The 27975-nt window shown below is 36.0% G+C and overlaps 7 protein-coding genes, 1 long non-coding RNA gene and 1 other non-coding gene across 11 annotated transcripts; 2 read left to right on the forward strand and 7 right to left on the reverse strand.

Annotated features, from left to right (window-relative positions):
• The first annotated feature begins 1498 nt into the window (after positions 1 to 1498).
• Positions 1499 to 2774, forward strand: LOC110857426 (putative nuclease HARBI1). The gene is made up of 5 exons (XM_022106022.1): positions 1499 to 1527; positions 1601 to 1730; positions 1806 to 1901; positions 2019 to 2203; positions 2384 to 2774. The coding sequence occupies exons 1-5, from the start codon at positions 1499 to 1501 to the stop codon at positions 2772 to 2774; spliced, it is 831 nt and encodes a 276-aa protein (XP_021961714.1).
• A 657-nt stretch (positions 2775 to 3431) lies between these two features.
• On the reverse strand, positions 3432 to 3906 carry LOC118438117. The gene is made up of 2 exons (XM_035857899.1): positions 3708 to 3906; positions 3432 to 3634 (listed from the first exon to the last, which is right to left on the reverse strand). The coding sequence occupies exons 1-2, from the start codon at positions 3904 to 3906 to the stop codon at positions 3432 to 3434; spliced, it is 402 nt and encodes a 133-aa protein (XP_035713792.1).
• Positions 3907 to 6926: 3020 nt separating this feature from the next.
• LOC110857228 (farnesoate epoxidase) lies at positions 6927 to 11437 on the reverse strand. Its single transcript, XM_022105841.2, has 9 exons — positions 11279 to 11437; positions 11024 to 11158; positions 10647 to 10864; positions 10269 to 10583; positions 9734 to 9845; positions 9469 to 9649; positions 9263 to 9380; positions 8900 to 9041; positions 6927 to 8807 (listed from the first exon to the last, which is right to left on the reverse strand). Exons 1-9 carry the CDS (start codon positions 11367 to 11369, stop codon positions 8626 to 8628), a joined length of 1494 nt encoding a protein of 497 aa, XP_021961533.1. The 5' UTR covers positions 11370 to 11437; the 3' UTR covers positions 6927 to 8625.
• A 607-nt stretch (positions 11438 to 12044) lies between these two features.
• On the reverse strand, positions 12045 to 12883 carry LOC110857428. Its single transcript, XR_004836594.1, has 2 exons — positions 12360 to 12883; positions 12045 to 12288 (listed from the first exon to the last, which is right to left on the reverse strand). It is a non-coding gene; the product is annotated as an uncharacterized LOC110857428 (transcript).
• A 4835-nt stretch (positions 12884 to 17718) lies between these two features.
• Positions 17719 to 20565, reverse strand: LOC110857343 (alpha-tocopherol transfer protein-like). Of its 3 annotated transcripts, XM_035857643.1 has the most exons (7): positions 20483 to 20565; positions 20266 to 20397; positions 19486 to 19586; positions 19187 to 19337; positions 18345 to 18538; positions 18157 to 18267; positions 17719 to 17991 (listed from the first exon to the last, which is right to left on the reverse strand). In XM_035857643.1, exons 2-7 carry the CDS (start codon positions 20330 to 20332, stop codon positions 17815 to 17817), a joined length of 801 nt encoding a protein of 266 aa, XP_035713536.1. In that variant the 5' UTR covers positions 20333 to 20397; positions 20483 to 20565; the 3' UTR covers positions 17719 to 17814. The 3 variants fall into 3 exon arrangements, with proteins under 3 accessions (XP_035713536.1, XP_021961642.1, XP_021961643.1); XM_022105950.2 differs by having other exon boundaries at positions 20266 to 20509; XM_022105951.2 differs by lacking the exon at positions 18157 to 18267 and having other exon boundaries at positions 20266 to 20518.
• A 360-nt stretch (positions 20566 to 20925) lies between these two features.
• Positions 20926 to 21696, reverse strand: LOC110857429. The gene is made up of 3 exons (XM_022106024.2): positions 21449 to 21696; positions 21279 to 21372; positions 20926 to 21212 (listed from the first exon to the last, which is right to left on the reverse strand). Exons 1-3 carry the CDS (start codon positions 21560 to 21562, stop codon positions 20959 to 20961), a joined length of 462 nt encoding a protein of 153 aa, XP_021961716.1. The 5' UTR covers positions 21563 to 21696; the 3' UTR covers positions 20926 to 20958.
• Positions 21697 to 21716: 20 nt separating this feature from the next.
• Positions 21717 to 23465, forward strand: LOC118438025. Its single transcript, XR_004836570.1, has 5 exons — positions 21717 to 22261; positions 22358 to 22457; positions 22517 to 22636; positions 22728 to 22815; positions 22925 to 23465. It is a non-coding gene; the product is annotated as an uncharacterized LOC118438025 (long non-coding RNA).
• Positions 23466 to 24651: 1186 nt separating this feature from the next.
• On the reverse strand, positions 24652 to 25379 carry LOC110857430. Its single transcript, XM_022106025.2, has 3 exons — positions 25186 to 25379; positions 25019 to 25112; positions 24652 to 24939 (listed from the first exon to the last, which is right to left on the reverse strand). The coding sequence occupies exons 1-3, from the start codon at positions 25270 to 25272 to the stop codon at positions 24683 to 24685; spliced, it is 438 nt and encodes a 145-aa protein (XP_021961717.1). The 5' UTR covers positions 25273 to 25379; the 3' UTR covers positions 24652 to 24682.
• Positions 25380 to 25866: 487 nt separating this feature from the next.
• On the reverse strand, positions 25867 to 27825 carry LOC110857338. The gene is made up of 5 exons (XM_022105947.2): positions 27564 to 27825; positions 27297 to 27438; positions 26453 to 27030; positions 26304 to 26351; positions 25867 to 26048 (listed from the first exon to the last, which is right to left on the reverse strand). The coding sequence occupies exons 2-4, from the start codon at positions 27431 to 27433 to the stop codon at positions 26338 to 26340; spliced, it is 729 nt and encodes a 242-aa protein (XP_021961639.1). The 5' UTR covers positions 27434 to 27438; positions 27564 to 27825; the 3' UTR covers positions 25867 to 26048; positions 26304 to 26337.
• Between the last annotated feature and the right edge of the window lie 150 nt (positions 27826 to 27975).

The following is a 27975-nucleotide window of genomic DNA, read 5'->3' on the forward strand; positions in this document are numbered from 1 at the left end:
ATTTTGTATCAAAGCTTGTGCTTGAGCATGAAGGCGTATGCATGAGCGAGACGCCTGAATAAAATCAAAGCGAGGGGAAGAGAATGGAAGTGAAGTTTTCTCACTCCGCCTGAAAAAAGTCGGCCGTTTTTTGAACTTTGACCTCAAATATTTTGAGTAACTCTCACCATCGCACAAACTGCCTGAAGAAACGTTAGTTGTATTGGCTTGGACCACCTAATTTTAAAATTTCAGCCAAATCGGAGGGTTACACTTCACACCATCGCATTGTAAGGTTTCCCACTTTTTGGGACCTTGTTTATCATAAATATGTATTTATCACTTTATCTTTAATTTAGCAAAGAATATATAAAGAATAATAAATTAATGAATTGTTGTAGCATTAACTCTTGGAAACCTAGCATTGAATAAATACGACCGGAGGACTCTATACAGTAATAACTGGCAATACCGTTTGGCAAAGTTGGGGTAATGAAATATTCACCACTCACAACCAATCCGGTAGCAAGTAATTCCGAAATCAATACCAGGATCGTATTTATTTATACGTGATACTACCACATTTTTTAGAGTGCAGCAGCAGGAAACTCTTCCTACCCCCCAGACTCTCATGAGATGTGACACACACCAACAAGAATTATTCAAGAAACTAATACGTAAGTACTTACCTTATTTCCTAAAATTTTGAAGATACGCCGGTACATTTCCTGCTGTTCATTTGTTCGCCCAAAATGGACGTCCTTTTTACTCAGGACTACAGGCCCTATTGTTGCCGAGGGTTGGAGGAATTTACGACGAATGTATGTCAGTAGCTTGACATCGTCTTGGGCAAGTCGAAGTTCTCCGCTGGATACAATATAATCGCTCAACAGTCCAACCTTATTTCCAACAAGTTCTTCATTTCCGCTATAAGCTAAGTATTCACCTCTTGTTTTTCGGGCGAAAAAATTTCGGGCGAAATATTTAACCCGAAATATTTTGATGGGGAAATCGAGATTGGAGCGAAAAACAAAATATTTTTCTGAATAACTTCAGCCTGAAAAACCGGCGGTATTCACCTCTCGAAGTATTTTATGTAAACACGATCTCAGCTGCAAATCCACTTAGATATTTGAATTGTGAATCCACCAATTAAACATTTAATTTACAAATGGAGTCTGACTCGGACACTGAATTAATTAGTGTGATAACTTGTGCAACCCTTGCACTGCAGACGCAACGAAAAAAGCGCAAACAACGTAAAAATTATCATGTGAACCCGTACCTTCAGCTTCGGAGCACAAAAGGACGGTTTTTCAAAGACGTAAGCAATTTACAGTCATTTTTGATTTGAAATTGGTATGCAACAAAGTTAAAACTAAATTGTTTGTATAGTTTGAGGACATGAGATCTACTCCACACGTTTTTCAAGAGAACTACCACATGTCGCCACACCATTTCGATCAATTACTTAATGTAATTCAACATAGGCTGGAACCTAAGATTTCAACCCGTCCAAATGATGCATATGATATCAGCAACACTAGAGTATGCTTTCTGAAAACGCGTTGAACTTAACTTCATCATAAATTTTTCTAAACATCCATTTCTTTGTGTTCAGATTTTTGGCATCTGGGTCTCTACAGCGTCACGTGGCATCAACTTATAGAATCAGCAAACAACGTCTTGGCCCGATTATCGAACAAACTTGCCGTGCTATATTTGAAGAGTTGAAGGGGTCATTTATGAAGGTATTTCTGCTGTAAACTAAGTGTTGAGAAGTAAAAACCAATAGGATTAAAAATACATCATTTATATATGTACAGCCGCCGACCAAGGATGAATGGATAGAAATTGAAAATGAATATAATGGATTATGGAACTTTCCGAATACAATTGGTGCGATTGATGGAAAGCACGTGGCAATCAAATGTCCAATTAATGCGGGCAGCGTGTTTTATAATTATAAAATAGATTTACTAATTCATAACGCTACAAATTTTTTACACCTTATTAAATATATTTTCTGGATTTCCCAGGGTTATCATAATATCGTGTTGATGGGGCTCGCGGCTGCCGACTACCGTTTTTTGTTTATTGATGTTGGAGGGTATGGATCGGAATCTGACAGCCAAGTTTTCCGTTCCTGTGAATTGGGGCGTGCGCTTTATGGGGAGCTGTTGGACCTGCCGGATGACACTACTGTATTTGGGAAGAATATGCCGTACTTTTTTGTGGCGGATGACGCTTTTCCCTTGGTACGGAGGATAATGAAGCCCTTTTGCCCTTCTAGAAAGGGGGTTCGCTTGACAGATGAGCAAAGGATTTTTAACTATAGGTGGCTTTGCAATAATGAAATTAATTTAATTTCTGAAAATGAAGACATTTCAATTTCTTTGTACAGGTTAAGTAGAGCTCGTCGTTGTATTGAAAACTCGTTTGGAATATTGTGCGCACGATGGGCCTGCCTTGCTCGAACTTTATTCATGAAACCGGAAAGGGCTCAAGTCATCGTCGCAGCCTGCTGCACGCTACATAATTTTCTCATTAAAAAATGTACTGATATTTACTCTCCCCCTGGATTTGCGGATTATGTGGACATTGACGGGATCGTTGTAGAAGGATCTTGGAGGATAAGGGTCCCCGATAACTCGATGTTTAACACAAGCATAACTCAACAAATTCAAAACCCAAACGTTAGTGTTGGAAATGAAATTAGAAACCATTTATCAGCTTTCGTTAATTCAATTCAAGGTTCTCTAGACTGGCAACGGTCGTCTGTATTTTTAGACTAGTTAAAAGTGTGTTTATTTTTAAACTGTCTATTTGCAATGTAAACAATAGAAATATCTTTAAAACTTTAAAAATGGAGTAAGGTTTACATATTTACTTGAATACAAGAGTGAATCATTATTCTTGACGTTTCTTTAATTCTGAATGAATGGCTTGAGTGAAAGTTATATTCAAATCCTCCACAACTTCTTCGGGAAGTTTCTTCAACATGCGGTCCATATTTGCATACATGGAGTGATACATCAATTCTGTCCACCCATCAGTTTTCATTTTCTTCATTGAAATTAAATCTGTCACTCCCTTGACCAATGCGCTAGTGCTGTTCTCGAGTGTGCTTGGTCTCCTTTTTTGCTTTGCGACCTGACGGAAAGTTTTAAAATGCTTGCAAGAGAAATTTAAATTTTAAAATGGGGTAATAATATATAAATAATTACGTGCGAATAGATTGGACGTATTTCTCCTGCAACCGGAGACGATTTTCCGCAGGGTGCGTCATCCTCAGACTTCGTCTGATCCTGAGCATGCTTCTGGAGCTTTGTCGTCGTTATTTCTGGCAGCAGTTGAGGAAAATGTCATGTTGGACAGCGTGCTAATTATATGAATATTATTATATGTATTGAGTTTCCGACTTCACTTATCATAGATTTGTCTAACGCTGCTTACGTCCGGCTTGGTTTGGACAGCACATAAAATTTCATGGATTCCCACAAGTTCCACCCTTCTAGTAATTTGATTTCATCAAAATTAAATTCCGTTTGAGAGGGGTCCTCCTCAGTGCCCTTGCCAGATGGGCCCTTTTTTCCTGTTCGTTGATATCGCAGAGCGTCCTGAAGGGAAGCCCAGGCGGCTTTGCAACGTTCAGCTGTTAAAGTTATTTAAACCAGTTGAATTTAATTAATTAATTTTGAGCACATAAATAGCCATCAAAATTCTACCTGATAGGTTCATTTCTGCCGCAATCTTCGTCCAGGATGCTTCTCGGGCGTCTCGATTTTTGTAATTGACGTGGGTCAAATCCCAAACTTCTGGAAACTTTTCTACCAAAGCTGCCAATGCCCGTTTTACTTCCAACGTAAGTCTTGTCGACTCCGGTCGACAAGCAGTTGTCTTACGCGTAGCTGTTTTCCCGGCCATTCTTAATGATTTTATATTCCGACTTCACTAAAGTCTAAAATTTTACGAATCTAGTAGAAGAAATAGAAATTGCAAAATGCGTAGTCTGAATATCCAAGAGAGGAATAATAACAAAATTTGGAATTTGCGCTCCAAATTTCGTCCGAAAAAGTTTTTCAGGCGAAAACTTTTTCGGCTCACTTTAGCCGAAAAAATCAAATAAATTTCGGTCGAGCGAAAAACCGCCCGAAGTTTTCACCCGAAATATTTTCCGAGGTGAATACCGTGAGCCGAAATGGGGGCGAAATTTTTTCACTTTTCGCCCGAAAAGTGTGTTTTCACGCGAAAAACATGAGGCGAATGCTTAGCTATAGTCGTAAAACAAAATTTTTTTCAGATCAAATACAATTTTTTCATGCAATTTAAATTTGTATGTAATTACAAATTAGTTAATAATTTGCTTCAATCTTACTTCAGATTGGGTAGTGAGGTCGATGCTTGCACAATTTCTTGAACATCAAAATGTTGATTCGTTGGATTACAATAATTTACGAAAAGGCGAAAAAACCCATAAATTAATACAATTGTTATAAGTAAGTTTTTACAATCCGGCTTGTACTTCATTTTGTTTCTACTATTCCGAATATTAGCCCTTGATCTTTAGTTCGAACTAAGCTATGAATTTATAGATTGGAGAGAAACTTTATAGATCACAAAATTTAGCAAGTTGAGAGGATGGATACAGTAAATCGGGACTATACAAATTTAAATAAATTTCAACAACTGCTCAACTATGACTCTTCCGTTAGTCAAGAAAGTGAGCCCAATTATATACACTTTTAAGTGACTCCATAATTGTTCTTATCTTTGTACCCGAATACTAAGGTATGAACAATTAGATGACTAATCTACATTCCCAATGACCAATCAACCTTGTAAATTGTCACCAGTACGCAGTATGTAATACGCACAACCGTAATAATTTTTGTCTTTGGGGCTTACCCATGGCAACAGATTGGAGGATAATTCCTCCCGCTCATCTCCTCCCCCTCCTTTGCTCCCGCCCAACCCCTCCCGCTCGTCTCCTCCCGTATACATTTTCCTCCCCGTACCATCTCCTCCCCGCTGATCTCCTCCCGTATACATTTTCCTCCCCGTTGTGTCGCCTTTCCTCCGTATTCTATTTTTCTGACTACCCAATATTGCAAGATCCGAGATTTGGGTCCGTTCAGATTAGGTGGCATGGTTTTGGGGATTTCTACAAATCTTCAAATAATTATGAATATAATTGGATCATCTATTTACAAATGTGGCATTACGAGTTCGCATCGTTCACAAAGTTAGGAAAGAAAACAAAATGCACAATTATTTGACACGTTATCACTCAATAAAGTTATGAATGTTTAACGTTTAAGTTGAGAAATCTCCTCACAGGCATATAGTTTTGGCTTGAAAAGTCATTGTGAATTACCGAACCTTGTATAGTTCGGTGTAAGTATGCACATGTGGACACGTCTACCGCCTAAACGGTAGACAAAAAGTGTAAAAGAAAAATTAGCGGACTGTTAGAGGGGCAGTAGGTTTTCAATGAAATGTTTGAAAAATATTTATTTCTGTCTTAAACTTTGATTTGAAAGTTTAAAACCGAAATATTAGCGTCTCCCACCATGGAATCATATGCATAAAAGTTTATTTTATTATGTTTTCTGATTCTGCATATTTTGATACTAAAACGTTCAAAATCAGACAATTAAAAAAGTTTTTCCTATGACATTTTCAAACTATGTCCACTCTAAAGTTATCATGAATATATTTTTCATTTAACGATGCAAACCTGAAATTATTGCACGATGTAGAAATAAGTGCCTCACCTAAGTAAGTTTGTGAATTATTTTTTGTCTTCAAAATATGATGATGTGGAAACTTGTAATGAATGCCTCAAATTATTTTTAAAAAATCGTCAGAACCATGTCACACACTTTGAACGGCCCTAGATCCCCTAGATATTGAATACATTAGGTAGTCAGACAAAGTTGAATACGGAAGGAGGAGACACAACAGGGAGGAGATGGTACGGGGAGGAAAATGTATACGGGAGGAGACGAGCGGGAGGGGTTGGGCGGGAGCAAAGTAGGGGGAGGAGATGAGCGGGAGGAAATCTCCCATCACCATGGCAACATACTTGCTTCAGGTCAGAATCAATGAGGGTATTCATTATTTCTTCGTATCCTTAGTATTCTTCGTATCGTAAAATAACTTACGACGCTTACGAGATTTTGTAAGCGTCGTAAGATTTTCTCATCGAAAATCGCGTTACTACGCTTACGATTTTTACGAAAGCTGACCCCTTGTTTTATCTTCGTAAACTATTTTACGATACTACGGATACGAAGAAATAACGAATACCCTCAATATAATGCAAGGTAGCTTAGTTCAGTTAGGTAAATATTTATATTTACAAAATCGGCATGAAATCTGACCTGATATTTAAAATATTTGTAATTTTGTAGGCATTGTTCGGAATGTTTCAGGAAATAATTAAGTACGCACTAAAAATATAGCGTAGAAAATTTACTGAAGATTGAATATTTAAAACAGAAGATGACACAACAATTTGGTACAATTTATCCAACGTTTTTTAAAGTTTTACGTAACGTTTAATCCATTTTACACATTGTTAAATTGTTACGTCATCTTCTATTTTACTCAATCTTTAGTAAACTTTACACATCTTATTTAGCGTATACGATCGTTTAAATCTGAACCTTGCATAAAACATTACAAATATTTTATTAAATGTCAGGTCATCTTTTTTGCCGATTACGTAAGTACAAATGTGTGACTGATCTGCCCTATCTTGCATTACAATGAATGATCCTGACCTGACGCAAGTATGACATAATCATTAGCCATGAACACGCACTGGGGACAAAGATTACAGTTGACAATTGTCCATATTTAATGGTTACAGGTTACGATTTACGCAGTAGATCAACCTGGTCTGATCAAGGTGATAGATTATGTAGTCACTAGTAATTAGATTAATCATGTTCATATCAATCTTTATTGAAATTTGCCAACCTCGAAATAAACATACATTGAGATACTTATATACATACATATTGCCCCATTATCGTGCAACAATTTTTGACAAGTTTTTGTACCTGTAGGCGAATTTTTGCTATCGGGAATTACTTAGCTCGAAATGATGCCCCTTGCTCTTAACAGCAAGCCTGCATCTTTCTTCCTAATATGACGAAAAAACTCGCCTAAAAACAGCAAACTTACATATATGTAATCATGTCATGAAGCTAGTACATCAGGTGTGAAGGTGGCCAAATGCTCACTGGAACCGAGTTTATTCATGCAAACTCGGATTATACATATGTAATACACTTATATACATACAAGTTATTTAAAATAGTACATTATTAAAAGAGGGTTAATTGAAGTAGTGCAGTGAAATATCTAAAATGGGGATTTAAAATAAGAATGAAGACTAAATTTCCAATGGATAATATTTAACTGATCATAATTTAATACTACTTTTGACCATAATTAATACTTTTTCCCCGAATACTATCTCTCACCATAATAAAGTGCTTCCTTGTGTATAATAATTACTCAATTTTACCATAAGTAAAAATACACTTTAAAATATGAAACTTTAAAAAACTTTACAAACTTTTCGATTTTTAGTCAATTACAAATTTCTTGGAAGGTTTTTCTGGTCTACCACGCTTGCATTTCTCTTCAGTGAGTATACATTTAGCGTCTGGTGGAGGCTGCGAAACCTTTAATTTGATCGATAATTGAGTAATTGAGACCAGCGTTGGAAGATTTTAAATGTTTTTTCGAAAACATATGTAGCGGCAATCATTCCTTAAACGTTTTAAGTAACGTTTTATGTATCAACTTTTTCTAATCGTTTGCTTCCCACAGTGGATAGGTGTGAATGATTTTAGTAATTGGATTCTAATCCTTGTATGTAATTGGATTCTAATCCCGCATAATTTGGACAATTTGCAGGGGTAATTATTCTTCGCAGATATCTTGTCCGTAAATTGTCCAAATTTATATTGGAATATTCAAATTCCATCTTTAAAAAATATAGTTTACGCAATATTTGTATAATCCTCGATCTGGCATGAATTCGAAAAGCATTTTAATATGCAAATATATTTGCATTAAAACATATGCGTGTCCACACTAACCCCTCCACTGGCCCCACTTACCCCATTTGGTGGGGTTAATGTGCACACTTGTTTTATTTATTTTAAATAATTGAAAAGTATTACTTCTAATTATATTTTAAACTTTTTTTGATCATAAACTAAAGCGAAATAGTTAGTTGATAATCCATTTTTTGTTTCACTGAAGAACGCAGATTCGGGAAAAAAAGTATTAATTATGGTCGGAAGCAGTATTAAATTATGATCAGTTAAATAGGACCCATTTCCAATCAATTTAAGCACGTCGCAAATGTCATGCAATTCATCTATTAGACATAGAGATAGTATCTATGTATGTATGTAGTGCTGAAGTTTCGCGTCTTTTCAAAGCTATCATATTTATTTTAGTAATTACTTAAACGTTTTACGCAAGTCGATCGCCTAAAACTAAAATTACAAAAAACTGGAGCATTCAAAAAGCACCCACTTATACATAATTCGTTTCCACAAAAGGCTTATAATTACGGAAAAATACAAAAAGGTCACTTGCAAGACCGTAGTTTAAAGATCACTGTCGTTTAGCAAACGTGGCTTGGAAGGGGTACGGTTTTAACGTCAATCCCGGCCTCATGTCCAACCTGGGCATTTGCTGACCTTTCGGAACGCTCAACTTGTACCGTTGCAAGAGTGAGGTGATCCCCAGAAAGGCAACAATGTTCGCTTGGAGTTCTCCCGGACAGTTCCTCTTCCCTGGAAAATAAGTTGATAAGGAATAAATAATCTGCACAGATAAATTATGACCTCGGGATAAGTTAAAAATTACGAAAATATGTTACGTATACCGAATGAGAAGGAAATAATCTTCCCCGCATTGACCACCTGTCCAGCCTCGTCAAGGAAACGTTCAGGTCGAAATGCTTCTGGATCAATCCAATCCTCCTTGTTTTCATAGTAGAGCCGCGTGTCACTCATAATGATGGTGTCCTAGCAAACATCCAAACTAAATATTACTCCTAATTGTCCAGTTGGTATGTTGGAGTAGTTAAGATAGGGCGAGTTAATATTCCCTTTTGCATTGGGGTCAGGGCGAAATTCATTAATAAGCCCCTCCTCCTCCAATCTCAAAATTTTTATGTTCCCGTATGTGACGTATGTAGGAGATTTTCCCCCCAACTTATACCCTGTTTTTATACTTATTTTGCTACCTTCTTAATAATGTAGTCCTTATACGCAATATTCGACAAGGCACGACGTGGAACCAAGTTCTGGAGGGGTTGTCCTTTTCGATGCGCTTCCAAGAAGAAGGCTTGAATGTACGGCATTCTAACAAATATGGACAATAATGTATGTATAAAATTGTTTCATTCTGTATTTACATTTCTGTAAAAGGTCTAATTAAATCAAGCCACACTTTATTCTATCAGAATAACTAAGGTCTCTCCCATCTGGTGAAACTTTTAAAATTTCTTCATAAACTTTCTCCTGTACGTCCGGATAAGTTATGAGGTACAAAATCACAATCTCCATAAACGTGTTGGATGTGTCGCTACTGGTGAGCAGCATGTCTTGAAAAGTGAGCAGGAAGTTATCACCTAAATAAATGAAAGATTGTTTAACTATTGCTAATTCACTGCAAATAAATATTTAATTTGTATACATAGCTTAAATTTTAGTACAATTAAAAATTTTAGGATCCTTGATACTATTTAGGACGAAAGCTTCCAATAAATTTGTGGGCATTGTGAGCTGGAATTTTCTCATCTTTGCTTCCATTTCAGTGAACAAATTCTGCAAATTGGATGACAAAATTGTTACTCTCGATCCATTATGGCCGGTCACTATTTTCATAATTTTCATAATTCACATTTTCGACATTATCACACTCTTAGGAATCCAGTATTAAAATAGTACCAAGTGCTATTCATATTTGACTGGACGAAAGTGGTATTAACGCTCAGTTTGTACGATGTAGTAATTGCTCGGAATTAAACTAAAATCATGTGGATAACAAATTTCAACGGTCCAGTATAATTTAAACACCAAACAGTAGCAACGTTACCACAAAGAATTAAATACTTCTGAGACAATACCAGACTGCAAAACCCCTCAACGTTAACCTACTGCTTTGCGATTTCGCCAAAAATGTGCTAATCATAAAAGTGGATAGTTTGCACGGAGAACCTATTTTAAAATTAATTTCGCTATCCTTACTTTCGCAATTGTGTTGCACTCCTTGAAAAAATCCATTTGCACATTGTATCCTAACGCGTCTGGGAAGATATATCTCAAGAATGGAAACGCATTTACGATTCCAGCCCCAAAAATGCTGGTTCGATTGAAAGCGTCTCCTTTCTCGGAGATAATTTTGATGGACGGTTCGTCCTCTGGGGACAGACGACCAACTATCATTTGCCACATGATGGAAAGAATGGCACTGTTGTAGAGCAGTTCGACATCGAGGTTACAGCTCGTCTTTTCGGGTCCAATCTTATAGTCGATTGAGGCGAATAAACGTTCCGATGCGACCTAGAAATTTGGTAGTTAGATTTCATTAATTTGAAATTTTACAGAACTATTTTTTTCTTTTACTTTGATAAAACGTTCCATCTCCGAAGATTTGCCAAAACCGAAATCTTTCAACGTCTTAAACGTCCAAGGTCTCAACGTTTCCCAGACTTCTCCTTCAGAAAAAGCAATTCCTAAATTCTTATGGAAACTTCGATCGACCCACATTCCTGAGAAATCTCGAGCAAACGTGGCCTCATTAGAGAGGATGATTTGCATGGCTTCCTTTGAAGTGAGTACGACTGAAATATGTAAATTTCGAATTTGGTATAGCGTCATTGATTTCCATGTATTATGTAAATGTGTATCCCTCCCACGATTAAAAAACCCATGCGCTAAATTACGTGTAAGGAAGATTTACAATCTGTATTAATTTTCCACGAAACAAATTCAGAACCCACCTGACTTTTTAGATCCGAGCTTTAAGGAATATATTTCCCCGTATTTTTCAGCCAAATTTCCCAACGCTAAGGTCATGTTACCAGATGAGTTAACCAGATCGAGCAAATTTCCAATGATTGGCAATGGTTTTGGACCTGCATAAAAATCACAAATATTTGCGACTTAATACAACCAAAAAGTTAGAAATTTTACACAATTAGAAAATTTAAAAAGAACAAGGTGAAAAACTTAATTGTATAAAATTATTTGCATACCTGGAGGTTCCTTGCCATAACGAGCATCTTTTAATAGTAAATAGTAAAGTATCAGGAAAGCAATGATGACAAGAGCGTAATAGAGAAACATCTTTCTCACATGAAACAAATTTCGCTATTGACCTCAAGTTCAAAAAGACGCGACTATTAACACTTTTAGGGGGGACCAACCCTCAATCAATCAAGCACATGCACGTATTCTTTGCATATAAGCGTAGCATTTAATCGCTAAATTTCATAGATTGTGAAAACTTGCATGGACATACTCGCAAATACATTGTCCCGGAGGGGATAAATAGCATTAAACTCTACCTGCACGGAATATTCTTTGCACGTGTTGCCTTTAACTGCGTAGCAGAGGACGGCATGGACATAGAGTATGTATATGTAATAGAGCTGTTTTGCTGTAAAATTCCACCCGCATGGTGACGATAAAACTTGCACACACAAAAATCTACACGTGTCATTAACAAAAACTGGATTGGGCATTTAAGAATAAAATGTATAGCATTTTTTTTAATACATAGCAGCAATTTTGTTGGGATCAGTGTAGCACAACACATGAAAAGATAATAAAGAAATATGATGCATGCATGCAAACGTATTTTTTGTACATATTCCAGCGTGTGGTCATGCAATTCGCTGTGCGATTTATGTGCATATCAACTAAACAACTTTGTATGTACATAAAATCTAAATGTGATGCAAGGCTATAAAATAACCTTTGCATTTTTACTGCATATTTGTTTATCACTTCTCAGACACATAAAAGGTCATTTTTATTTATTTTGCTTTGGGTGGTTGTTTACGTGCATATTTGCAGTTTTTTAATTTTTTATTTTCTAGAATTTGATATTTTTACATTTCTGTTCCCCTTGGTAAGCAATGATATGAAAGTAAACCAGAAAAAGTAAAAAATGCACGAAAACTTTACAATTTTTTATATTTATTTGAATATCTTTAACAGCAAAAGAAATCCACATTATTCAGCGCTGTATCATCCGTATGAACTAAAAGCAAATAATACAGATACGAGATTACAAACCTATTTTATATGAGTTCCACCCTTTCTCGCACTTACCATACCACGGCGGATCCTCAACTTGCGTCCGAATGCCACAAATCCTCGGGTATTCTTGGGGACACATGATCAAATCACTGCAATACTGGTCCCCAAGATTAGCCTTGTGGAGGCAGTAGTGCACCCCAAAGGTATGACAGACCATGTAAAAGGCGAAGGCGGAAATGTCGTCGCCACTCCCCTGTGGGGGCAAGGTGCAAAGTTGGAATCCCTCCAAGTAGTAGTCTCTTCCTTCCGGGCAGTTGCAGTCCTTCCACTCCCCCCACGGGGCTACCGAGCTGGTCGGCGTCCAAGGTGAGGGACGCCCGTCACCTCGGAAAGTAAAAAAATAGTAACGAATTATGTAGTAAATCTGGACAAGATGAGGAAATTAGTTGATAACAGAGAAGCGTTATCGACTACGAATTTTTTTTAAATATGAACATATGTAAAATTTAGTTTTACATCTTGTTCGAATATTAGCTATATGTATACAAAAGGCGTTAGGACATGGTTTTGACGAATTCAAACCTTAATTACGGGATGGTTTTTAGTTGTAGAGATTTCTAACTTTTTTTATGTGAAAGCCCATGTCTCAAACTATAGGTAAGCATATCTGGCTTCCGATTTTGTGTACTCTGCGAAAAGAGGCAAGGTCAAATTTGGAGAGGTGTCCTTTTTTAGTTTTCCAAACCAGCGTTCTTATAAAATGGCGTTCAACAAAATATTTTTTTCTGAGGTCCTGATGCAAAAATCGTCTTTGCGACTACTATCAAGGGACTTAGCATGCTTTTCACTATATAAAACCACGTTTGCCTTATGCTTATCTTTTAAGTCCGTTTTGCAGTCTAATTTCATACTTGTCCAAATGGAATGCGCTCTTTAACGCAACTCTTCCACTTTTAAGGCCCCCACATTTTACGACTTTGATGCTAAAAATCTCTAACGTGGTTTTTATCCAAGGTACATATAGTATATTGCACTGTAAGTACTTTTGACAAAATTTTGATAACTGGTTATACCCCACGGACTGAGTTTTTATCAGACCTTATAAAATTTTTGGAAAAGTTCCCGTCGTTTTCGATGTCGAACTTCAGAAATAATTTAACTAACCAAAACGCAATAATTTTATTATTTTGTCACTTGTACCTTGTAGATAAAATAGTTCTGCAGTAGGGGACACAAAAAGATTAGTAAAATTTATTTTCGAAAAAATTTGACCATTAATTTTCCAAATAAGTTCACGAGTTTTTTAGGATTCCGCGACAGCTGATTAGCTAGGGTCGTTCTCCAAAACTGTTTACACAAAATCTTCACTGTTTAATTTAATATTATTTAGGACACTTTGAGCTTTGCCCTCAATCTTCATTTGACCGAGTGGGTCCGCTTTCAAGGTCAGCAGGTCAATTTTCCTGTGCACAGTCCGATTTATCAATTTTCATGAAAAAGTATCAGCTACGATGGAGGCCCAACGTCATGTAATTCATGTAGATTCTTTTATTATTACATGCAATGATTATCTAGGGTTGTAATATTAACAATCATTCACCTCTGACCTCTTAGGTTATCATGCTATATGAGTAATTCAGTTTGGAAAGTGTTTTTTTGGCTCCTTCCAACTCTGGGGGCACTGGAGGGGGCATTTATAAAGCTATCGGCCTAAAATTGTAAATATATCTTTTTGAGAGGATTATCTTGCAACTGACCAAAAATCAGTTCAAAATTCAACTCCCCGCCAGAGATATTCACCCGCGAATTCGTCAAAACCATGTCCTAACGCCTTTTGTATTTACGCTGGAAATTTTCCAGTATATTTAAACTGGCAGAAAATTAAGGTTGAACACAGGATGACGTGTTAGTACGTCATATATTTAAAGTCTCATTCTACCCCTATTCAATTTCAATAAACTCAAATTACTAAAATGGCATAAGTTTCATGAGGTTGGAGATAAAACATACTTATTTGGGAAGAAATTTATTTTGAATCAATAAGTGCTCAATCCATTTTTTCATCTTTTCGGCAGATGAATGTTTGGTAGATCTTTGGTCATACTTTTATCACGAACTTACACGTTTTTTGGAAGGGTATTCATGATTACTTCGTACCCTTGTTAAGGGCCCGGGGGAAGTTGCTTAGAAATCACGTCAACTTTGACGATAAAATTCAGCAATGCACAAGAGGGCAGATTTTTCAAATTATGTTTAATGCGTTAATCATATCTTTGGATTTTACTAAAGTTTTTTTTGACGATCTGCCCTCTTGTGCAGTGGAGATATTTGGTCATAAAGCGAGCACAAATTGGCTTAGAATTGCAAAACTGATGGCATGAATTGCATATTGAGTATCCATGGAACGAAAGAAAACAACTTTTCTCGAAAACTGGAGGGCACAGTGACCAAATAAAAGCTTCTGAACATTAGCCTGCCATAGAAACTATGGCGTGACTTTATAGAGTGATAAAGTTTCAAATAATCTTTGATCCCAAGCAATTATTGTTGCTAATATAAAATCAATTTTCGAAAAGTAAATCTTCCCCCGGGCCCTTAATGTCCCTCTTATCGCAAAATAGGTTACGACGTTTACGAAATTTTATAAGCATTGTAAGCTTTTGTCATTAAAAATCCTTCTTGCTAAGTTTACGGTTGTTATAAAGGTTGACCGCCTGCTTTTTCTTTGTAAAATATTTTACGATATTAAAAATACGAGGACAATCGGACAATGCCCTAATTATATCCTTACGAAACGCGCAAAGCAACGCAATCCCATTAATCCCCGTGTGATCATTGGTAGACCCGATTTCCTCATATTTGACCATGACTCCGATAGCGTGCTGTCCCGACGGACAGTACTCGACTCGACCCCAGTCCCCAAAGTTCGTGACGCGATTTGATTTAATCCACTGTCCCCTCATTCGAGTTGACCTACACCAAGTAAAAAAATGTTACTAAATTTTATCATCAAATTTTAATTATGTACATTCCCCCTACACTGTGAAAAACCGGGTATAGTTAGACTGGTATTGAATATGCTACAACTTGGTATTAAAATTTAAAAAAAATTGTATACCGATATGGTAAAACCTTAATATGGTGCTGCTACACGGTACTACTCATTAATACCACTTGGTATTATTTTTGATACTAGATTTTTAAGAGCGTATAATAATTATACTATAATTATCTTAAGTTGGATACCTCGCTTGAGAAATATTTCTATCCACATGAATTCCATTTTGAGGCCCGTTATTATAATAATTGCGGCCATTAGCATGATTATGTTTTATATGGAAGCCTTCCAAAATTTGAATCAAGAAGATGCAGCCAACAAAAATGCCCCAGCTAACCATGTCGTTGGCAAATTGGCGAACAATGACTGGAAAGTTTGAATTTTTCAGGGTAAATAAGTTATTCCATATGCTTGAACAATGGAGTGTTTAAATAACTTTTATGAAATAAGCTGACCTTGCAAACCACTTATTAACACGAGCCTGACATCAGTTTATTTTAAATAGCTTTGCAAAAATGTGTTATAAATTTGTTGGAATAAATGGAATTCCTAATTTGTTTAGCTGTTTTTTGGGAATTATTGATAAATTTATTTAAACCCATTTCCTTGTTATCATGGAATTTTATTTTCGACACAAACACAAAATTGTAAAATTCGATGAACACAAACGCATTCCCAAAATGGAAAACTTTTAAAATTAATTAAAAACCATATTTCGAACTTACTGTTTCACTCAACCGTAAGTTTATTCCATATTATGCATAAGTATAATACATAAGTACGTATCTATGCACGTATATTTATCCTTAGGTGAATTTTTAAAAAGATACGGTGACCATTTAGTATGTACTTAACCTTTTAAGCATTTACATTTTATAGTCGAAAATGGGGAATGAACTTTGACCATGAATGTCATGGAGAAAAATTTTACACCAAGTTTCCTAAACCATGGTGTTCATGTCATATTTTTTACACATCGAAAGACCAAAACCATGTTAGTCATGGTCGCAAAAATTTGCATTGCAGGACCAATACTATCAAAGTCATGGCGATTGTTTTTGCAAGAAAATACTTTGACCATGACATACATGGAAGTCGAAAATAATAATTTCCACAGCTTTTTAGCCCGAGTCAGGGCTTATGGAACCGTCATGTCCGTCCGTCCGTCCGTCGGTAAACAGGATAACTCTCTTTAAACACAAGCTACCGACTTGAAATTTTTACCATGTGCATATTGGACAAAGTTAGGAATCGAGTTCGAAGATGGGCGAAATCGGTTAACTGGTTACCCGGTGGGGGTCATCTGAGTGGGTGGGGTCTTATGCACCAAAATTTCAAAATTGTCGTAGAAAGCTGAAATTTGGCACAGAGGTTGCTAATGGCTCCTAATAGATAAAACCTACAGTGCAGACTCCATATAGCCCGAGTCAGGGACATAGTCCCTGACTCAATAAGTCAGAGCCCGCTTCTAAATTTTTTTCCGAATTGACCAACATAATATCACCAACTTCCGTGTTGTGGATGGTTAAAAGTTTGTTAGATAGTTTCTATTATTTGGTCCCAAATTTTTGAGCAAGTTACAGATCATGTGTCTTGACCACCATGACCAGTGGGCTTCTTTAACATCCTGAAGCTCTAAGCTGTATGTATGTGCTATCCAGCAGTGGTTTTCAGCCTCCATATCAAATTTCAGCTCGATATAATGATTTTGAAAAATCAGTATGGGTCACCCCATAGGGTCACTCTGGTTGCACTTTACTCACTTTTAACTTCATATTCTTTAATTAGAAGCCATTAAGTACCATTGTGCCGGATTTCATCTTTTTAAAGTAATTTCTAAAAATCAGTATGGGTCACTCCATAGGGTCCCTCAAGATTAAAATTTTTCCAACCTGAAGTTATTTTTTTCTATTAGGAGCCATTAGCAACCTCTGTATCAAATTTCAGCTCTCTACAACAATTTTGAAATTTTGGTGCAAAATACCCTACCCACTTATATGACCCCCACCGGTTCAAAACTTTTCTGATCGAACCCATCTTCTAACTCGGTCGTTGCATTGCCCAGATACATGTCTGCACCAAATTTGGTCAAAATTGGTTAACTCGTTCGACAGTTCGACTGACATGACAATTACATAAGCCCTGGTTCGGGCTAAAAATCACGACTCGAGAAAAAGTCAGTCTTTGGATGTAATCCGAATATTTTAACGTTGCGATGTGATTAAAAGTCGACAATAATTACTTAATAAATTTCGTACAAAATTGATATATGTAACTAAGGACGGATCTTTTTAATTGTTGTGTTTTCGTCCGGCACTTCGTGTAAAATTGTTCGCCATGACATACATGGTCAAAATGCTTAAAAGGTTAATATGTAAATGAATATTATTCATTTATTTTATTATTTCTCCTAGAAAAAATATAAATTTGTACTTTTAACTTGACATCGAACAATACGGACAGAAAATATTAATCTGGCGCTGAAAGTTTGCTCAGTCCTTCATAATATTCATCATTTCCTTTAACCCTTTCCATGATTAGGGGATCGTATGCGTCGTCCTCCAGCATTTCCCCACCCAGTTTGGTCGGTAGAATAGACGCCGGAACATGATCAGCAAGTTGGGTAAGCTTTGCGTGCACATGAACCTGTAAAATTAACAGTGTTTTTAAGCAATTTCATAATGTTTCTGTATAAAATCTGAATTCTTTGCTTATGTTTTGTATTTTATTGAAATTGCGGCTTATAATTTTGGTTTTAAACAGGTTTCAAATTTTACCAGAAATTAAAAACTCCTTAAATTATGTATTTACCCTGTCCTGTAATTTCTTCTTCAGGAAGGGATGCACCATCCGGTACAAGCCATGCATTAGATACCCGGCATGCACCACATGAAATGCTTTAGGACGACTAGGCAAACATTTCTACATAAATTAGACAAATCAACGACTAAAAACAATCCTTAATTGCAAATACATACAAATGACACCAGTTTTCTTACAAGAAACATATCCAGCCCCATTATAACGTAGCTCGGCGTCAATCGTCTCGCCTGATCGAACCCGAGCCCCTTACAGTCAAAGATGACGACTAGTTCGTTCCCGATGGAGAAGTGGGTCCGAATTCCTTCATCCATTATAAATAGTGAGGAAGCTATCAGTTCTTCCAGTGGGGTTTGAGACGGTTGCCAATTGTCTAGGAAAATTCGACAGTCATGTATTTATAAAGGACCACAAATATGTACATATTTGGAAGAGTGACGTTGACGTCAACATATGTATGTGCAAATTTTGGTCGAATCGAAACGCCCACAATTATACATATCTCGAAGTGTCGAAAAATATAAAGTTTGCCAACGTTTTCTTTCTCAAAGAAACTAAATAAATTTGAAATTGGTTTGATGGATATTAGATAAATATGTAGAGCCGAAATTTGAAATTTTGATTTTGTTACATATTTATGTAAATATTTACACATGTAAGTAGCACACTCTTAGAAATCCAGTATTAAAATGGTACCAAGGGGTCTTCATATATAACACTTCCAAACTCGGATTGACAAATAATACCGTGCAGTAATAGCTGGGTATCAAAGTGTTACCATATCGGAAGCAAATTCTTGCCGTCCGATATAATTTTAATACCAAGCGGTTGCAAGTTTAATCCCTGCGTGACTACATATACCAGATTTCTGACCGTGTATAACAATTTGTACTGGCCCATCGTTATTTCAATGTACAATTTTAAGAAAGGTAATCACAGATAAGCAGTTATCTGATAACTATAATGAATGCGTCGTCGTCTGTCTATGTATATTAACATAAAAATTAGAATTTTTACTCACTGCAGGTCACAACCAGGACGACGCGACCGTTATTGTCCAGTTTTTTTAGGAGCCTAAGCACCCCAATATTTAAGGCTGAGATGGTCGATGGTCTGTACGTTCTGGTGAAAGTGGCGTACTTCACAGTTCTCATGTCTATATATTTCTCCAACTACGGAACCAACAAAAAAGTATTAGGATAAGTAGTAAGTCATAATTATCGATGGGATTTGCAATAATTCTCCTTTAAATACTTAAATACATATGCACATATTGTACATAAATACATATGTGTATGTAAATATGAAATAGAAACTCACGCAAGATATCGTGCTGTCTAAATTTTTCTTCTTTCCACGAAGGAAACCAAGCAAAAGTTTGTCGTCTATGGCATCACTGAAGCAATTTAGAGTCTCGTGTTCTGTGGAATTCAAATTTGGTTTGTTTTTAAATTTTAATTGTATTCAAATCAAATTTGATTTACATACATACATATATTCAGAAGGATCAACTTATCGAAATATGTAGATCATAGCGATTTATGCCACTATAAACTATTCTACAGGTTTAGGGTTTTTTTTGTACGTAAAGCAGTTTCATTGTCTATGCAAAGGAAATGAAAATATCTAACTTGAAAAATAAACGTTTGCATCCTTTTGTTTTGGGAAATTTGAGAAATTTTCACAAAATTGTAATAATAATGGAGTAAGGTAGTATTGCAGTTATACATGGTTTGAAAAGTTCAATATTTCTTCGTAAATTTACGCTTAGTTTTTACAAGGGTTTCCATTGTTACGTAAGATTTATAACCTTTATAAATTACATTTTCGAACGTTTATAAAATGCATGAAGCAAAATTGGCGACTTTTTAATCCACAATTGTAACTGGTTACACCTCCTTTTTAACATGTGCTGAAAGATGACTCGTAGCACAACCACCTGACTCCCCCTCCGCCGCGTTAAATATTTTATGAACGTTCCCTTTGGAACGTATCGCAAAAATATCGTATCGCGAAAATGCCCATATTGAAAATATTTTTAAAAACGAATATCACACAGATTTTAAATTTCTATATGCAATTTTTAACATATCTACAAACCTTTTATTCTAGTTTTGAGTTCTATAAACAATTCATCCTCGGTCGGAGGTTTGACTAAACTTTCCATTGCAACAGCGGCCAATAAACTGTGGTTGAATTCGCTTTGGAGTAAAGTTAATTTAGAGATAAAGACTGAAAACAATTACATATTTGTGAATATTACGTAACCAGTAACTTTTGTGTAGCTTGTCCATCAAATCGAGTTATGGGGACATACCACTGATTTATCACAGCTGGGAAACTGGACATGGCCAACAAATTCAATATCAAGTTTATACATGCATGGATGGATTGCATGGCTATATTATTTCAGCTCAACTGGACTTTTATTTCGTTGTGGATAAGAATTGGAGTCAAGATCATTCGCAATTTCATTGCATCATCGTTTACATATTTGCATGCGATATACATAACTTGTCCATGTACTGATATTAAGCAAGTTATGTCCTCATGAAGGGGTATCAAACTGCCGACGAGTGGAGTGTAAATGGGGCTTAACATAGTCAATTGTGATGTATTTATACATATACGCATGTACGCAAAAATAAGGTGCAGAAGTTATTATGTGTTAATTTCAATTAAGTAATTCGATCGAAACCATTTATGAGTCAAAACCAACCAGAAAGATTTCGTAGAGCTCAGAACAATAATGAGTTTCAGAGATTTTGTCTATTTATTTTGTAAAAAAATATTTTACACTACTGACAGGATATCAACGTTAAAGAATACGCAGACATCAACCCGATCTCCAGGCGTTCGAGAAATGTAGACTCTCAGCGCAATCGTTTGACCAGCGAGGACGTCACTTGGCACGAAAGTAAATTTAGCAGTGTAAATAATCCCAGGCATGACAGGGGTGTGGACAAGGTCAGTGTTGATAATTTGCATGCAGAATCTTTCATTAGGGCAGAATTCGACTTTCAAGCTGAGTCCGAGAATCACGGTACCTTGAAAACATAATCAACCCACACTTCTTCATAACTATGACATTGTTTAACTTGTAGAAATTTTACTTGGCAAAAAATCCTGCTCGCAATGGTACGTTAGGCCAGGTTGGAATCGGCAGTATCCGTCACAATCAGAAATCCTGGTTTGGACCGGGGTGGCCTGAAATATTACACAAAATTCAAAACTTTAGTGGTCAATTAATTTAGTTACTTGACTGTATGTGTCTTGAACTTACAAATGCTTCACAACGTGTCACATTGACCACGCCGGCGGAGGCGAAAGCAATGCAGCAGAGACCGATGAGTATAGTGGATTGCATTTTAAACGTATGTACTTTGGCAAGTCGCATTTGTGAAATGACTGAAAGAAGAGCTTGATTGTTATTGGGTGGTAGATGAAAATCCGGGTGGCATTAGTGTGCAAATTATCCGGATAAAAGGTTATCGATGAAACATATTTAGTTGAATTGAAATGAAACACAATGGTTTGCCTATCGTAATCAGTAACGCATTAAGTTACGATGCATATTGTCACTTAATATGTCACAATTTAATCCTCATTTACGTACACACTCTTAGCAAAGCGGTGTTAAAACTCACAAAAAAATCATAACCGTCATTCCGTGATAACAAACATGACCAGCACGGAAATAATATTGTCTCCAAAATTGTATCCGGGGACATGGAAAATTAACACCGTTGACATTAAGGCAAACGACATGTAGCAGTATTAAATTTAATACATTACGGAATAAAATTCTAACCGTATTATGTTAAAATTAACACCCAATTAACACCCAATTAACAGACACTAGAGCAGAGTTGAATGGTCTCCGTCAACGGTAACGGCATTTCACACACAGCGGAGACAAATTCAATTCCTTTCGGTGAGGGCTTTATTACAAAAATGTAACAATCTCAGCCCGGCAAGCTCACAAATTTTTTAGCTTGCTTTCTGCACCGCAAGCAGCGACATGGAGAGAAAACTAGTCCGAGTTTGAAGAAATTAATTGTCTCCCCAACTAATTATCTGAATTTAATAGGAACGAGTAAGTTTACTAATTTTCGACTTAAAGCTTTAAGTACTTAAGTATTTTCATTCATAGGTAAATATTTTTAGAAAAATAAAGTTAAAATAAATTTAGGGAATAAGATCGTGCGAAGTCTGTCCCATCCTTCTCAAGCATCCATCAATTTCCTGGTCAAAAGCGAAATTTTGAGGTCACGCTGGGCTCTCCATATATGGTAAATTATTTTAATCGTTTTTTTCCTTTGGAGAAACTACATTTTTTTCATGTTTCAAGCTAACTCAACTCGTCGCCGGTTGCAGTATTACAGCAATCCACTGCACAGATTTTGGCATATTTTGGAGGTACTTCTGTACAGATTTTGGCATTGGCAGATTTTAGCACTTCACGAAACAGGTAGTTTTTGTATTGAAAGAAACTTTTCATATTCTGAAATTCATTTTATTCAGTTATTTAACGAACTGAAACTAATACAAATATCGCCCAGATTGTCAGAAAAAGTGACAGCTTGCAACGAGAGAGATTGCTTCGACACGTCCTCCCAAGCAAATTACCGAGTTCTACTGTATTCAAAGGTAAAAATATTTTCTTTCTGAGCCAATCTTTAAAAGTATATGTACCTGAGCTAGGTATGTACATATGTAGGTCATTTTTAATTGTGATTTATTTCGTATATGTCAATAGATGGGAACACCAATTCAATCAATTCCGGACACCTGGAAATTGAACAATTTGCAGCCTTGTCTTATCTATCTTGGAGACCATCGAAACCAATTATCCAGTTTCTACATTGTTTGTTGCAGTCTAATCTTTCCGCTAGCAGTTCAGGCGACAGCAATTTTATTCTACACACTAAGCTAAACAACTCTACATACAGCCGCAAAAATATTTTCCACAGTAGAGCAATTAAGTTATCTACTACTAAACGACAAATGTTTTGTTGTCCAGAATGTAAAAAATTGAATTTAGAACAATTAAGATATAGTACCGAAATTTTAGTTACAGAGATAATTTAGCAGTTTGTTTTGGAATGGGGCCGATTTGTTCAAATTTAGAGATAATATCTGATCTTACAATTGCAGACGCTGAACCTTGCTTACTACTCTTAACAAAACTCGAAATTCTAAAATTATGTGCTTCATACATTATCTTTCATAGGTTATGAATAATGTTCAAGAGTTCATCTACTTTAATGACTTATTAATAACATAAAACTGTAATTAAATAGCGTGTATGCATGTATGTACATATTTACATGTGTACCTAATTACATTCATATGAAATAGATTGTATTTATACTGTTTAAAAATTACTAAAAATTTTATATATTTTTATAAATTTCAAAAATTTTCAAATAAATAAGTAAATCAATTCCAGAATCTATGAAGACCAACATTACCATGCCGGAAATAAAATTTAAATTGTCTCCTAAAGGAATCAAACGTTACACTAACGTGGTGTTAATTTTAACTCTGCCCTGTTACAAACCTGCACCGTCATTGTGTAAACAGTCGTAGCCGAACGGTGTAGATATTGTTACCTTCACTTTAACAAATGATTCCGCTGCGGTGAAGCATATTATATCCGCGCGGAGTTGGTTTAATTCCAATCCGGTTAAGTCACATAGTGACACCGCCCGGAATTGATTTGGTTACGATTTTCTTTTGAGTGCATAGATATCTATAATGCAAAATTTTGGGTTTCTCATAAATGCGCAAAATGTATCGCAATTCTACTCTGGATTAAATAAATACATATGTAAATATGTGTTTTTCTCTTTAAGCTAGCATTGTGCAGTTTTTAATGCTTAAAAGTCCTTTGTCATTCTCGTCGCGTAGGGAGGTGAGGGCAGAAATGGAAATCTGCTTGATACATGAATTAACGGTCGTTCGTTCTTCGTTCCCCCAGAAGTTGGTGGATATCGGTCATTTCCTAATTCCTACATACTTGTGACTACTTGTGAGAGCGAAATAGAAACAAATGCTCATAACGCTATTGCATACCTTGTCAAAAATTTATTTCTGATTCAAAAGTCAGTCATCCCGATATATGACTGGAGATTTTCATTCAGATTCAGTCATTTTCTTTCAAATTCATTTCATTTCACTTCATTCGGGTTCATTTCTTACTTCGTCCCATGCATGTATTAAGCATAGTGTGAAAATGAAAGGAGTTAAAAATTCTCTCATTCACAGTTATTCATCTGAAATGACGAAATCCTTCAGTCATTAAGAAATTCATTTGCATTCTCTATCATCCCCTACTATAATCAGCCAAATGAATGAAAGTGAACAGGTATGGATGATGAATAATGCATGTCCATAGTTAGATTTATGATTCAAAACCAGAGCTACGAAAATTTTGGTATAGCTCAGCACATATTGAGTTTCAGAAATTAACTATTAACGCACTCCTGTTTAATTATTTTGTTCAAAAAATAATTTACAACAATGGCAAGACATCAACCTTACATAAGACACAAATCTCAGGATAAACTCCACCCTCCGTTCTAGAAATTATTGCCCTCATCTCAAGCGTTTCACCGGCGAGGATGTCATTCGGCACAAAAGTAAATTTAGCAGTGTAAATGAATCCAGGTCCGACAGGGGTGCCGGGTAGGTCAGCGTTGATAATTTGCATGCAAAGTCCAACATCATAGCAAACCTCGACTTTCAAGTTGAGTCTGAGAATTGACGAACCTACATAAGAAAAACACAACGTAATTATTTAGCTAACAGTTCCAAAATTATGACATTATTCAAGTTTTTGAAATCTTACTCGGCATAAAGTCCTGTTCACAATCATAAGTTTTGCCAGGTTGGAATCGGCAGTATCCGTCACAATCAGAAATCCTGGTTTGGACCGGGGTGCCCTGAAATATTACAGAAAAATCAAAAAATTGGCATGCCATTAATTTCGTAAATTTAGCTGTATCTCAAAATTACAAGTCCGTCACAACGTGACACGTTGACCACGCCGGCGGACGTGACCGCAACGCAGCAGCAGAGAGCGACGAGTATCGCGGATCGCATATTTATTTCGCTTGGTTTGGCAAATCAGATCTGCAAAATTACTAGGCAGAAGAGATGGTTATTGAGTGGTGGGTGCGAGTCCTTGTCGCTTTTATGTATGTACATATATGCAAATTATCTGGATTATTTATAATTCAGAGTTAAGCTAGTTAAGCTAAAGTGAACCACAATGATTTTCATATCGTGCAGGATTATCAGGAAGGTATGAATTTTTGAATGCTATTTGATTCGGGTAATAAATATTTGACGCAGAAGAGCAAAATAATCACTCATATTATGCAGATAATGCGAAATGCAGGGTGAGTATACATAAATATCTAGATACGTGTGCAAAGTTGATCACCATTTCCGAAGCGATTTATGAGATAAGAAAAGCAAATCAACGGAATATCGCGAGTAAATTTCCGAGAATTTTGTAATAATTTATTTTTTTATTATCGCTTGATTAGAATAAATCTACAAGACTTCGACGTTACAAAAAAATGTGGACACGGGCGGGCAGTATTGTGAACGATGTATATATGTAAGCCGTTATATTTATGGTAAAACTTGCTAATTGAAGCTACACCCCACCAGAAATAAGTATTACAGTAATTAGATAAATACGTACATACATATGTATTTATAAATATTCATACATAACACATAATTATAACACATCACATGGAACTGAAGCCGTATCAATTAATTACGACGGAATGGAGCGAGGGACTGTTTTCTTCAAAATCACAGCTTTCACACTGCATGTGCTTAAACGGGGAATGATTTCCCTTCATCTGTAATAAATAAAGACAACTTGATTAGCTAATTTTCAGTAATAATTCCAGCATGAATTTCACAGGTGCAGATTATAATTAAGCAAACACAGTTTAAAAATTTGAACAAATAAATTAGCATTATTTCTGGTATAAAGCGTCATTGAAGCTAGCAAAGGATCTATCCCCTAACAAATGTATATATTTAGATAGGATGCTGTTCTTTTAGATAGCAGCTTGAATGGAGTTATCGGGGGTAAGTCAATTTTTTATTACCCGTTCCAATTGTTCTTTCGCCTTTGTGGATTCTTTAAAGTGTGTCCCCTGAAATTAAAATGTTAAATTTCCATAAATATACATTACATGCTTATTTAAGCGTCCCCAAATGCTAGAAAATGTTTTAAAAAACATAGTTTTTTACGAACATAAACTGGCGTGATCTTCGATACCCGCCTCGTTCGTGCCTTTCACTTTGACTTGGATCTGCTTTCCTTCGCAAATTTGTAAATGTTGAATAAAGCTTTTTGCTCGAATTCCATACGTTGATCGCTTTTTATGATAAGCGAAATTGTCTGTGTACACGATCGCTTTGGAAGCCAAGCCTTTTTGAGGGAGCTCGTTTTTCCACAAGTAGAGGGCAAACATTAAGTTTTTCATTTCAAATTCGCCCGAGTTTCCCGCCTTGTTTTGTTTCGGCGTTAGGGTCCAGGGTAACTTGCTGACGGGAAAATGATAGAATTCTCCCCTTTTTTGAGCTAGGTTTATGAAATATCCTCCAATATGGTGCGGTGTGGCATCAACCCCGATTATTATAGTAGTATCGTCTCCAAAAGGTATGGCAGACTTTAGTTCCTCTTCTTTGAGCAAATTATTTCGAATTTTCTTTACTTTCTCGTTTACCATAGACTTCTCGTTTTCATACGCCTGTTGGGAGTCTTTGGAGTAAGAATCAGAATGATAAGGATCTTGTCTACGCTCATTTTTATAGTAAACGGTATCACATCTGCAACAATTTAGACACATTTCTATTTTAGACTATTATATTGTAAACTGTCGAATCTCAAAGAATTTTAAGTTTTACAAAATTAAAAAAAAACTGAGGGATGATTTTGAATTGCAAATACTGAGCATATTTTCCTTTTAAATATTTCATTTAATTAAATACCATAATGTTTACATACATACATTCGAATGACAAGGAAATGCTCGCTTTGAAATCTTACCTCTCACGTCATGCCAATTGCCAACCGTATCGAATAAAATAATTACCTTTTCGAGCCATGAGTGTCTCTGACTTCTTGTGCACTTCCATTACAGCGACGATAACAATACGTCAATAATAGGCCGACAATCAGTACTACGAATAGTAATAAGAGGCCAACTAATAGTGCTGGAACGGGGTCCATATTTTCTGTTTGAAAATTATACAACGGGATTATGAATTTTATTAAATATATATATTTTTAATATATATAAATATTTATCTTACAAATTTGTATGATACGGAATTTCTGCATTAAACAATGGTGATTTTACCTGGTCAAAACCTTAGCGTTGTGTTCTGTCCGATATTGCCGAACAGGATTTCCTTTCTACTTCCGCTGCACTTGATGCCCGGGTATTTATGCACGCGACACGTAACACACAACAGGAGTCACTCAATCCTTAACAAATTAAGTTAAAAACATATTAGATAAGACTATGTTCATTATTGTTACAACATGTGGGTTCAATTTTTCGTCTAGCTGCTGACTTGAAAAGAAACTTAAACATGAGTTTCTTCACTATTCCAGGATGCATATGCACAGCCAGGAGGGAATGCATAACAATATGTACATAACAGGGTAATAAATCCATATAACGGTTTATGTATGTATGAAATATTCACCCTGCTACCCTCGTGGCAGGATGCATGAGATCGTAGTCAAAGCATTAGACAGATGAATGT

This window comes from Folsomia candida, unplaced genomic scaffold (assembly GCF_002217175.1).
Source record: "Folsomia candida strain VU population unplaced genomic scaffold, ASM221717v1 Fcan01_Sc018, whole genome shotgun sequence".
Classification (NCBI taxonomy): domain Eukaryota; kingdom Metazoa; phylum Arthropoda; class Collembola; order Entomobryomorpha; family Isotomidae; genus Folsomia; species Folsomia candida.

Bases quoted from the DNA above. Each gene is read 5' to 3' on its own strand.
- LOC110857338 (XM_022105947.2), bottom strand. From the start codon at position 27,433: ATGGACCCCGTTCCAGCACTATTAGTTGGCCTCTTATTACTATTCGTA. The intron at 27,031-27,296 runs GTAATTATTTTA...AAATTGTTGCAG, and splicing joins GACACTCATGGCTCGAAAAG to ATGTGATACCGTTTACTATA.
- LOC110857429 (XM_022106024.2), bottom strand. From the start codon at position 21,562: ATGCGACTTGCCAAAGTACATACGTTTAAAATGCAATCCACTATACTC. The intron at 21,373-21,448 runs GTAAGTTCAAGA...GTAATATTTCAG, and splicing joins TGACACGTTGTGAAGCATTT to GCCACCCCGGTCCAAACCAG. The intron at 21,213-21,278 runs GTAAAATTTCTA...TATGTTTTCAAG, and splicing joins CGAGCAGGATTTTTTGCCAA to GTACCGTGATTCTCGGACTC.
- LOC110857343 (XM_035857643.1), bottom strand. From the start codon at position 20,332: ATGGAAAGTTTAGTCAAACCTCCGACCGAGGATGAATTGTTTATAGAA. The intron at 19,587-20,265 runs GTTTGTAGATAT...TGAATTCCACAG, and splicing joins ACTCAAAACTAGAATAAAAG to AACACGAGACTCTAAATTGC. The intron at 18,539-19,186 runs GTGAGTAAAAAT...GAATTTTCCTAG, and splicing joins CGTCCTGGTTGTGACCTGCA to ACAATTGGCAACCGTCTCAA.
- LOC118438117 (XM_035857899.1), bottom strand. From the start codon at position 3,906: ATGGCCGGGAAAACAGCTACGCGTAAGACAACTGCTTGTCGACCGGAG. The intron at 3,635-3,707 runs GTAGAATTTTGA...TAACTTTAACAG, and splicing joins GGCAGAAATGAACCTATCAG to CTGAACGTTGCAAAGCCGCC.
- LOC110857228 (XM_022105841.2), bottom strand. From the start codon at position 11,369: ATGTTTCTCTATTACGCTCTTGTCATCATTGCTTTCCTGATACTTTAC. The intron at 10,865-11,023 runs GTGGGTTCTGAA...TACATATTTCAG, and splicing joins GCTCGGATCTAAAAAGTCAG to TCGTACTCACTTCAAAGGAA. The intron at 8,808-8,899 runs GTATACGTAACA...CTTATTTTCCAG, and splicing joins GATTATTTCCTTCTCATTCG to GGAAGAGGAACTGTCCGGGA.
- LOC110857426 (XM_022106022.1), top strand. From the start codon at position 1,499: ATGATGCATATGATATCAGCAACACTAGA. The intron at 1,731-1,805 runs GTATTTCTGCTG...ATATATGTACAG, and splicing joins TGAAGGGGTCATTTATGAAG to CCGCCGACCAAGGATGAATG. The intron at 1,902-2,018 runs GCAATCAAATGT...TGGATTTCCCAG, and splicing joins CGATTGATGGAAAGCACGTG to GGTTATCATAATATCGTGTT.
- LOC110857430 (XM_022106025.2), bottom strand. From the start codon at position 25,272: ATGCGATCCGCGATACTCGTCGCTCTCTGCTGCTGCGTTGCGGTCACG. The intron at 25,113-25,185 runs GTAATTTTGAGA...GTAATATTTCAG, and splicing joins TGTCACGTTGTGACGGACTT to GGCACCCCGGTCCAAACCAG. The intron at 24,940-25,018 runs GTAAGATTTCAA...TTTCTTATGTAG, and splicing joins TGAACAGGACTTTATGCCGA to GTTCGTCAATTCTCAGACTC.